General features: G+C 57.2%; 1 protein-coding gene across 1 annotated transcript; it reads left to right on the top strand.

Annotated features, from left to right (window-relative positions):
• Nucleotides 1-2,696: 2,696 nt before the first annotated feature.
• LOC121673042 (uncharacterized protein C15orf39 homolog) lies at nt 2,697-8,357 on the top strand. Its single transcript, XM_042046075.1, has 4 exons — nt 2,697-2,780; nt 3,143-6,181; nt 6,555-6,588; nt 6,789-8,357. The coding sequence occupies exons 2-4, from the start codon at nt 3,190-3,192 to the stop codon at nt 6,790-6,792; spliced, it is 3,030 nt and encodes a 1,009-aa protein (XP_041902009.1). The 5' UTR covers nt 2,697-2,780; nt 3,143-3,189; the 3' UTR covers nt 6,793-8,357.
• Nucleotides 8,358-10,292: the final 1,935 nt, after the last annotated feature.

Genomic DNA, 10,292 nt, shown 5'->3' with positions numbered 1-10,292 from the left:
GCTAATTTGGTTAATGAGCTCAACGCTGTCAGACAGTGCATGTGCCTGGCTCCGGCCGCTGCTGGGGGATGACTCGTCCTGCTCTGCATCCCTCCAGCAAGAATTGAAGTCGGAGCTGGGTGAAGCAGGGTGATTGCATTGTGCCCGGTGGCGTCACCCGATCCCGCGGTGACAGCGGGGCCGGTGTCACAATATCCCCACGCTGGGGAGTTGTGGATCCCCAGGGCTTCGGGGAAAGGGGAAGAAGCAGCGGGGAAACGTCGGGACTCAGGAGATCCTGGATTTCTGTCACAGCCGAGAAGGGATCCCTTGCCTGTATCCCCCTCTCTTGCAGCATCTCGCAGGGAGATGGATTAAAACACCACCCTCCCAGGAGATCCCTTTTGGAAGGAAAATAACCCAGTGTGGGGTTTTCTTCAAGCTTTCTTCGGTTTGAAGGGAGCTGTTTTCCCTGGATCTAAGTGCTGGCAAATTTAATTGGTACTGCATGTCTTGGCAATGACCCCAAGGACTTATCCTGAGGATAAAGCTGTTGGAAATTATGTGGGGGAGCTTCTTCCAAGGGTGCAAGCAGGAAGGGGAGCACCAAGCCTCCCATGAGGGCTTCCACAGGATTCCAGGGAAGCAGTGTCCTTCCTGGGAAGCGATAAATTGTTGAAGGTTGCATGAAAAACCCACCGGGAAGGCTCAGTGGGGGGTGCAGCCTCAGTTGTGCTGTTTTGGGGTGAGCTGGGACTGGGGAGAGGCAGCTTGTGCTCCGGTCCCCTCCTGGCAGAGCTGCAGCAGCACCACTGGCTCACTCCCTTATCTCTCCCCACAAGTCTCCCCCATATCTGCTCTGTTTCCCCTGCTGTTGATGTGGCTTTTATCTTATCTCCACGTGCTCTTCCTCCATTTCCTCCTTGGCTGCTCTGCTAGCGCTGCCGCAAAAGGAAAAAGAAAACCAACATGGAGGAGATCCTACTGCAGGGAGTCCGTCCCTGGCCTGGGGGTTGCTGGGCCGTGCTGGGAGACACTGGGTAACACTTGGCCACGCTGGGAGCGTCCTGAGTGATGCTCTGGTGTGTCCTGGGGCTGCTTGGGTGATGTGCAGGACGCTCAGGTGATGCTGAGGGGATACTGGTTGATGGTGCAGCGGTGCTCTCGGGGCCCAGGTGATGCTCAGGTGTCTCAGTGGGATGCTCAGGAGATGCTGGGTGATGCCAGCTGATATTGAGAGAAAACTCAGGATTCTCAGGGATGCAGGACTGTGCTGGGACAGGCTGCCAGCTCCACCTGCTGGCACCCACCACCTGTCACTGCGGGCCAGCAGTCACCCCACAGCAGCCCCAAACCAGAAGGCACCCTAAGGGAGCAGGTGAGCTGCTGCCTTGGGGCAAAAACCTCAAATTACTTTAAAAGGTGAAGCCGGGGATGTGAATTTTGGGCACTCTCTGTGTCTGCTGGCTCCTCACCTGAGCTGACCCAGCTTTGCTCCCTGCTGCCTGCAACAGACGCTCATGAAGGCTTTGGAACCAAAGCAGCCAGAGCTTTCCAGGGCTTTTCCAAGGAGACGCATAGAGGAATGCCCAGCCAGCCTCCCAGGACTCCCTCCACTGGCGGGGAGGATTGGATCCTGTGGAAAGGGGAGATCCCTACACAATTAAGGCCCTCACGACTGACCACGATGTAGGAAGTGTACAAAAGACTGTGTGTCTCCAATTAATGCCCACACAATTATCGGACCTGCAGTGGCATTCCCCTGTGGAAATGGAGGCCGTTCTGCAGAGATTCCCCGTCTTGATCCGAGGCCTGCCTGATGCACCACAAATTCATGCTAAGATTATCCGTTTATTTTTAGTTGTTTTGTTTGTGTTTTCATCAAAAGTAACTCGCTGGAAGGCTAAATTTTAGTCATACAATTTTTTTATATTGTTAGCTTGATTTTTGCTAAGTTTATTTTGTCTTTTCACTGGGAAAAAATTATGTGGGAAAAGCGTTTTATCTTACGGAAGTATAATTTTATCTCAGCCAAGCTCGGCCTGGGAGTTAGTACAAGGATTTATGCATATTTAAAACAAAAAAAGGTGTGTACTAACCTTCCGTGTTCTGCCTCGGAAGGCTTTAAATTTATGATGACCGGGCTAAGTTTTTCAGAGATATTAACAGGAGAACTGAGTAATCTGGGCAAAGTAATAGAAAACGTCACATGACCTTCTGTGCCATTTTATGTAAATCGCCACCATCGGAGAAGATTTGGAGCGAGCAGCAGCAGAAGAGAGCTGATGGAATGTTTGAGTCACGGGGGCGGTGGTTAATGACTCGAACAATCGGCCGCTCACAGCAGCTGCCCAGGTGCACACCCATCGGAGGGTACCGCTGTCCGTTGGACCAGATAAGGGAAGAGGCTGATAAGAGACAGATCTGCCAAGTGGCATAATGCTTTTTGATCCTGCCGCCTACACGAGTGGTCAGCTGTGAAAACTCGCCTTACCAGGACACTCACAGTTGGCCTGGCCTCTGATGGCCTGTTAATTGGCCTCTCAGCTACACTGACGTGTCTTAAAAGGTGTCACAGGCAAACAAAGAACTCCGAGGTGTCCCGTGATCCACAGCATTACATCATCCAGTGTAAAATTCCCTGCCCCAGGGGAGGTACCTGGGCGTTCCCACCGAGCCGAGGTGTATATTAACTCATGGAATTTGGTGTTTCCTGGGCTTCCCTCACCCCAAAGAGATCGATGCAGCTGCCATCACAGTGGAATTGCAACGAGCCACTCGCGTTGGAAGATCCACGGGTGGTGGGATCTCTCTACTCTTACCCTTTCCTTCCCTTTCTTTTCCTTAAGCATTTTTTTGGAAGTGTTATTTTTATGCTTTTATATTGCTGTATTACAGTAGATAATAACCAAAACGGCTCTGCTGAAGCCAAATTGCTCTGGAACAAACCCTATATATATGTGTGTGTATATATATATATATATATTTATAAACACCGGTTATTCAGCATTGCTTTGCTCTAATCAACCCCAAGGGATCCCTCAACAAGAACCTGGTTACCCTCACCTTACGGGGTGGGTTGTAACACTGTCACCCTGTGCCACTGCGGGCTGCTGGCTGTGGGGACTTGCTTTGCTCATGGCTTGTTCTCTCTCTTACCCAGGAAGGCCAGCTCACCTCTCCCGTGGGGACATCGGCAGCAGCATATAAATGGCCTCAAAACGGTACTTGCAGCCTGCGGACCCTGTGATTTTCAACAAGCTACCTCATCTGGATCCCGCTGCCAGCTTCCTGCCCAGCAAAATCCCAGGCAGATCCAGCTCCGTGCCCCACCCTGGCTCTGAAAACCATTTCAGCTACAAGGGCTCCTACTTTGCCTGCCCGCTGCAGAGCCCCGAGGGTCCCGAGCAGCCCCCGGCTCACTGGAGCCCCGCGCCCACCTACCTGCACCACGGCCCCGGTGCCATGAGCCAGCCCGTGCCGGCCGAGGGGCCACTGCTGGGCTTCCTGCTGCACTCGTCGGAGAGCCTGGGCGCCAGGCTGCAGCCCCCAGATGCCCTGAAGAGCAAGGACAGCCTGAGCCAGGAGCAGCTGATGGCCAGGAAGAAGCTGGACAGCCCAAGGTGCCCCTTGCCGGTGAAGAAGCCGGTGCTGGTGAACAAGGCAGCCCTGCTGGCAGTACCCAAGCCGGTGTACGGAGCCCCCGCCTCCTTCCTGGCTCCCAGGATGGCTCTGCTACTGGGGACACGAGCGGACAGCCTGCAGCAGCGACCAGGGGAGGCAAACTGGGCTTTGCCCCCCACCACCCACCCTCTCCACCCCGGCGAGCCCCACAAGAGGGGTCCCTGCTCCGACCACAGCCTCCCGCCGCTGCCCTCCAGCCTGGCGCTGCCTTCCAAGGAGCAGCTGGCCTCCCCCGTTGCCTTACCCCCCTACTATGCCACCTTTGATAAGTACGGGCCACCTCCCGGCACCTCGTTCCTGGAAGCAAGATGTCCCACTCCCCAGAGCCAGAAGAAAGTGCCGGAGGTCTCCAGCCTCAGCCCAGACCCCTGGCCCAAGCTCCAGCCACCTGAGGCCAGCCCAGTGAACCGGGAGAGGTCGGCAGTGTGCTACCCGCCCTCGCCCTACCCACTGTCACCCTGCAGAGCTGGCCCACTCTGCCACCCGCCAGCTCCCACCGCTGGGGAGCCCAGTGCCCTGCCCAGCTTTGGCTATGTGGGAAGCAGGGAGCTCTTTCCCAGCACCTACCTCAAGGCCCAAGCCCCAAGGAGTTACTTTCCCAGCCCCTTGGACCCCTACGTGCCGAGGACAGCGGGTGCCAGGTTGGGGGCAGTGCTGAGGGATGCTGAGCCACCAAGGGATGCCGAGCTGCTCAGGAACACCGGGTACCCAGGTTTTGCCGTCAGCCCGGGCGATGCATCCGTGTTCCGCGCCTCCTTTCCCAGCGCAGAGCCGGGGTGTGAGCAGCACAGGGCGGACAGTCCGCAGTGGCGAGCGGCATCGAGGCACAGCAGCGCTTTCCAACCTGTCTGCACCTCAGAGAAGCTTCCTGGGGGCTGCGCTGGGCTCGCTGAGACATTTCCCAAGAGAGAAGGGAGCTGGGAGAAACCCAGGCAAGGGGAGGAGGAGCCCCTGTACCCAGGGAGGAGGAGCAGCAGCCCGGCCCCTCAGGACACCCCCCGTGTGGGACCAGGCAAAGGAAATGCCTGCAAGGTCAAGGATCCAGCCAAGGAGCTCATCCGCCCTTCTCCGTCCGTGACCCCCACAAAAGGGCTGGAAGACCAGAGGGACACCAAGGCTTTTTCATCCTCTCCACCGATGCCAGTGATCCACAATGTCTTCAGCCTGGCACCTTACCAGGAGTACCTGGAGAGGGCCAAGGGCTCAGACCCCGTCCTCTTTTGCAGGAAGCATCTGTGGGAGGACTCCCCGTCCCAAAACACGGCTGGCAGCCAGGAGCCTGCTGCCCGCAGAGACATCTCAGTGGTGTCCAGCAGTGATGCAGTGCAGAGCCAAGGGGAGAGTTGTTACAGGAGTGTCCCTAAAAAGCCAAAGCCTGTGCCCCAAGAGCTGGAGTCTCAGGAGGGCAGCCCTGATGGGATGGGCACTGAAGAGCTTCCCTCTGAGGACATGGTGCTGGACCTTAGCTTGAAGAAAGAGCTGGTGGAAGCTGGGGAGACCCAGAGACCCACTGGCTGTGCAGAGAGGACACTGGACCGAGAGGATAAGGAGGAGGAGAAAGAGGCTGAAGGGGGGAAGGTGGGGTTGGGAGAGGGTGCGCAGCCCCGGCTGCCTGAGGTGGACTCTGGGGAAAGGAGCAGCTTTCAGAGCTCAGCCACCTTCATATTCCAAAAATACAAGCTCCCACCCTCCCTCCTGCCCAGCAGCGAGCCCCCTTGGCAGGATGGCAGCCCCCCCCCCCCCCAGCCCAGCCCTCCCAGCAGCACCCCCACGCCGACTCACCCGGCCTCCTCCCCAGCCAGCAGCCCCCTGGTCCCACCACCTGGCCCCCAGCCCAGCACCATCGTAGGCCCAAACCCTCCGCAGACCCTTCTACCCACAGCCCCCTCCACCCTGGGGGAGGAGAAGGTCTCAGTGGTCAGGCAGGTTGGTGGTGTCCCCGCACAGACCCCCTCGGGGCAGTACTTCACCACCCTGCACACCTGCCTCTGTGACACGATCTCAGGCTCAGTGTCCCGCTCCTCCCCGGAGCTCCTGCAGCAGTGGCTGAAGAAGGCTGAGCCGGCAGAAGAGCTGGGAGAGATGCCCAAATCCTGGCCCAAGCCCAAAAATGGCTCCAAGGTTCCCAATCCTCAGAAGCCCACCAACGGCAAGGAGATCTGGCTGGCTTTCCAGGACGTGGCCGTGCTCCTCGCCAACCTGCTCTCCCAGCTGGAGGCCTTCATGTTCGCTTGCCCTTTCCCCCACGTTGTCCGGGCAGGAGCCATCTTCATCCCCATCCATGTGGTGAAGGAGAAGCTCTTCCCAAAGCTCCCCGGGAGCTTCGTGGACCAAGTGCTGCAGAAACACAAGGTGGAGCTGCGTCCCACCACCCTCTCGGAGGAGAAGCACCTGAGGGACCTGGAGCTGAAGAGCTGCACCTCCCGCATGCTGAAGCTCCTGGCACTCAAGCAGCTTCCCGAAATCTACCCCGACCTGCTCAACCTCCACTGGCACAACTCCATCCAGCAACAGCTCGGTAGGTAGCCGGGCATCTCCTGTGGATGGGTCCCTCGGGCTGTCGCAGGGAGACTCCAGCTGCACCTGCCTTCCAGGCGCTGCTGTTCTTGGGGAGCATCCAAAGGTGCCTCAGCATCTGTGTCCTACCAAGGGTTCTGCCCGGCTTCTCCTCTGTGGGTTGTGGAGGGGGAAATTTTGAGCTGGGAGGGAGAAAACTCATCCTGGGGGTATCAGGGAGGTTTCAGTCACCTCCAGGCCACCTCTGCCCATCCAAGGGCACTGTGTCAGACCCCCACCCATGGCTGTCCTGTCCAGCTGGTGACTTCACTGCTCTGTCCACACAACCTTTTGTTGCTGCTCAGGGTCATTATCAGCACCTTTATTTCTTCCAGGTTCAAGCTCACAGACCGGCCAGCACCCTTCCAAGTAGGTAACTCCTCTTCCATGTGGGTTTATAGGAGTTCATGGGATTTATATGTCATTTGTGGAGGTGTATGTGTGTGGGTTTCACGTGATGGTGAGCAGCTTGAGCTGGGTGGGGAGGCTCCACTGCCTGGGCCAGGCTGGAGCAGGGAATATTCGGGATGTGGAGGTGTGCCCTCCCTAACCACTCCTTCCTCTCGCAGGTAGCCCTGGCGTGGAGGCACTGAAAGCTGGTGGCAAAGCGACAGCCACAGATAGATCAAGAAAAAGGAGGCACTGAGGAACATGCCAGGGACAATGACTGGAATGGGAAGGTCCCTCGTCCCAGAGCCATGGATGCCGAGACCACCAGCAGCCCTGCAGGCAGATGCTCAGCTCCCACCAGCATCAGGGATCCTCCAGGATGCTGATACCTTGCCGGGGGCCCTCTGAGGATGCTGCTCAGGGTGGAGAACAGCTCAGTGGTGCTCCAGGGACACACTCGGATGCTGGTGGGTTATCCGGGCCCACGGGGATGGGCTCGAGCCCCTCACGGCAGCTGGAGCTGCTTTTCTTTGAATGGATTGTCTTTTAGTGCATCTCTCACCTCCATCTGTGACTGCCCTGGTGAGCTGTGAGGGAATGGCTGGAGTTCCAGTGGAGCTGGAGCAAGAGGAGCATGGAAATGGCCACAGCACCGTCCACAGCCTTGGAGAAAGGGGACTGCAGGGATGACACCCCACCTCCTCTGTCCTCTAAATCCCCTCTCCTGCTTTATCCACGCCATTCCCAATAAACATCACCTTCCTCTGGGATTTTCACCTTTAAAGTGTTACAAAGACCTGGCACAACATCAAGGGCAAGGGAATTGTGACTTCCATAGTCCCAGGACTAAGGGGTTTTTTTTGTTTAAAATGAAGACATTTTACAAATGTTATGGATTTACCTTTATAAGGAGCTGCTGCCTTCAGGTCATGTGTTTTGGGTTGTTTTTTCTTGCAATACAGTAATTTATACCTGTCTTTTTATTTAAACTAAAAGGCTGCAAAAAAGATTTAAAGACTCTTAAAGAAAAGAAAACCAAATCACTTGACATCCCAGATCCTGTCCCAAAGGAGAACATGGGAGATGCACATTTAGGGATTGCCTTGATGGAGACTAAAGAGGCAGGGAGGGGAGTGATGCTGCCAGACCTTGGAAGGAGGAGGGATCCTTTCCATCCCAAAGGGTTATGGGCATCCCAGGAGGGATGTGGGCATCCCAAGACTAATGGACATCCCCTCACCCTGGAGGGCTGCAGCGGGGTACACAGCAGAGGCCTTAAAAACTCATCGCTCAGGTGGTCTTCCAGCTGCTGCAGGGCACAGAGGAACAAAACAAGGATTATTAGGATTTTTTAAAATTTCACTACAGGGAATATTTATTTTAAACTAAGAAAACAGCGGGAGGCTGGGGGGGGAAAGCAAAAAAATGACCCTACCCAAACTGTACTTATTTTAGCCAAAAGGTGTGTTTGCCACTGGGGGGTTTGTGTGGGTGCCTTCCTGGTTTTCCATGGGGATGGAGTGGCTGTGGGTGGGACACGTGAGGGGGATGCTGCTGTTCTCCTCGCTCCCCCTCAGCCCTCCATGTCTGTGCACAGGGATTCGGAAAGCAGTGTTTGTTAATAATACTGTTGGTTTTGTATGCATATAAGGTTCCAGGGAAGAAGGTTCCTTCCCTTTATTTAATTTTTTTGTAAGAACATGAAGAGTTGCCTCATCTGGTTACAAAGAGTTCAGCTTGTTTCCAGACATGCCCTGCTTCTGTGTCTGCTTCCCAGGGTGGGCACAGTGGGACCTTCCTGAGCTTGGAGGGTCCCCAAATCCCCCACCCGATGCACTTGCCTGCCTCTCCCTGCACCAAGGCACAAGTGCTGTGCCCAGCCCCTCTGTCCCATCATCAGAGGCTGGATCTGGTGTCCAGGGTGCCATCGCAGGAGCACATCCCAGTCTCCACAAACCCCTGGATGACAGCCTGGGAAGAGGGCACTGGTCTGAGCATCAGAAGCTGGGCAGGAGAGTGTGGAGTGCTCAGGGATGCACTCTGGGCTGGTCCAGTGGGGAACCCTGAGACACCCTCCTCCTTGAGAGCCTCCATCAGGCACAGAATGTGCCTGATCCCAAAGGTCAAGTACTCCACTCCACGCGTTTCAGCCCCAGTTAGTGGAGCCCAGCAGGTGAACAGCGCTGCCACGACGCCCTCCTCACAAACAGGGTGTTTGGGGAGCATCAGCAGGGTTTGGGGATCATCCTGCCTGGAAGAGCAGGCACACCCCCTCCTGCTGCCAAGGGCTCAATGAGGAGCAGAGGGAAGCTGAAACCCCTCCAGCTTCCCCTGGGGGAGTGCAAATGAGTTTGTGTTAATTGGGAGCAGCTGGAATGGAGCCACATCCCACCCCCGGGAAACCAGATAAAAGCCAGGGCTTGGGTAGGCCTTGGTGCTCTCTTTTCCTGGGGTGCTGCCAGGTAAGGGGTGCTGGATTGGTGAGCTTGGCCCTCCTTGGGGAGGTTACTGGGGACAAGGTAGGTGTTTGGGGCAGGGAATAAAGTAATGTCTTGAGCCCAGGGTTGGTTACAACCCTGTGCTGCTCTGGGAGCTTCCCAGGAGATGCTGAGGCTTGGCACAGGCTTTCCTGAGCCAGGAGGCTGCTGGAGAGAAGGGAGGTGTTCTAAGACGGAGCTCTGGGGATGGGCCAGTCACTGGGGTGTGCTGTGGTGGGGAGCTGGAGGGACCCACCCTAAACCCCCTGCTGTCCCTCTCCACAGCTCAGCTCTCCCAAGATGAGCCGAGGGGCTGGACCACCAGACCCCCTGGACACTGCTGCCCTGCAGCCAGAAATGATGCTCTGTGGTGAGAGGGAAGGGGCTGTGGGCACAGCTCTGTGCCCTGCTGCCCGTGTGGCTGTCCCTGCCAGCAGGCTGTGGTGCAGAGCCTTCCTGGTGCTGGCCGTGTGTGTGTGTGCTACTGCTGTCCCCTACGGCCTGGGCACCCTGGCTGCTGTCACCTGGAGTCCCCTGGGCTCATCAGCCTCCCAGCAAGGGATGGGTGACAGTCTGGTGACAGCATGTGGGGACCTCCTCACCTCAGGTTGCTTCCCAGGGGTCCAAGGAGATGTGACCCATGGGACAGGTGCTGGGGGATGGAGCCTGGGGACACGGACTGTGGCCACACAGACATCTCGGACCTCCCTGCAGCAGCAGCCTGGCTCTAGGGACAGGGAAGGGCTCAGGTTGGGCACAGCAGCGGCTGTGATGCTGTCCCCCACACAGTGGCTTGGCAAAAGGGTGCCTGCTACCTCAACTCGGCTCTTCCAGACTGAGGGTGTCCCCAGTCCTGGCTCCTGGCATCCCCTTGCTCTGGGAGGCCTCCGTGGAGCAGGACCAGGCTCGCGCGACACCACGCAGATGTCAGCAGTGACTTCAGCTGGTGGCCTGGGGCAGCCAGTGGGCACAGCAGAGCCCCAGAGCCCGCAGAGGGAGTCTGAGGGCACCTCCAGAGCTCGGAGTGAGCCAGCTGCTGGGGTCTCTGCCACCTCCCAGGTATGGCTGCACCCTCCTTCCTTCCCCACAGCTGCCCCTGGCCCCTCTGCAGAGGTGCAGGTGGCACCCAACCAGCTGCTGCCGCTCCAAGGGGCTGCTGGGGGGGGCTCAGGTCCCACCCGATGTCCCAGCACGGACACTGATGGA

The sequence above is a fragment of the Corvus kubaryi genome, unplaced genomic scaffold (assembly GCF_017639235.1).
Source record: "Corvus kubaryi isolate FWS band 111438036 unplaced genomic scaffold, C.kubaryi_AGA036_p1.0 65137, whole genome shotgun sequence".
NCBI lineage: Eukaryota > Metazoa > Chordata > Aves > Passeriformes > Corvidae > Corvus > Corvus kubaryi.
Note: the sequence above shows the minus strand (reverse complement) of the source record. Positions and strands in the feature narration are given on the sequence as shown.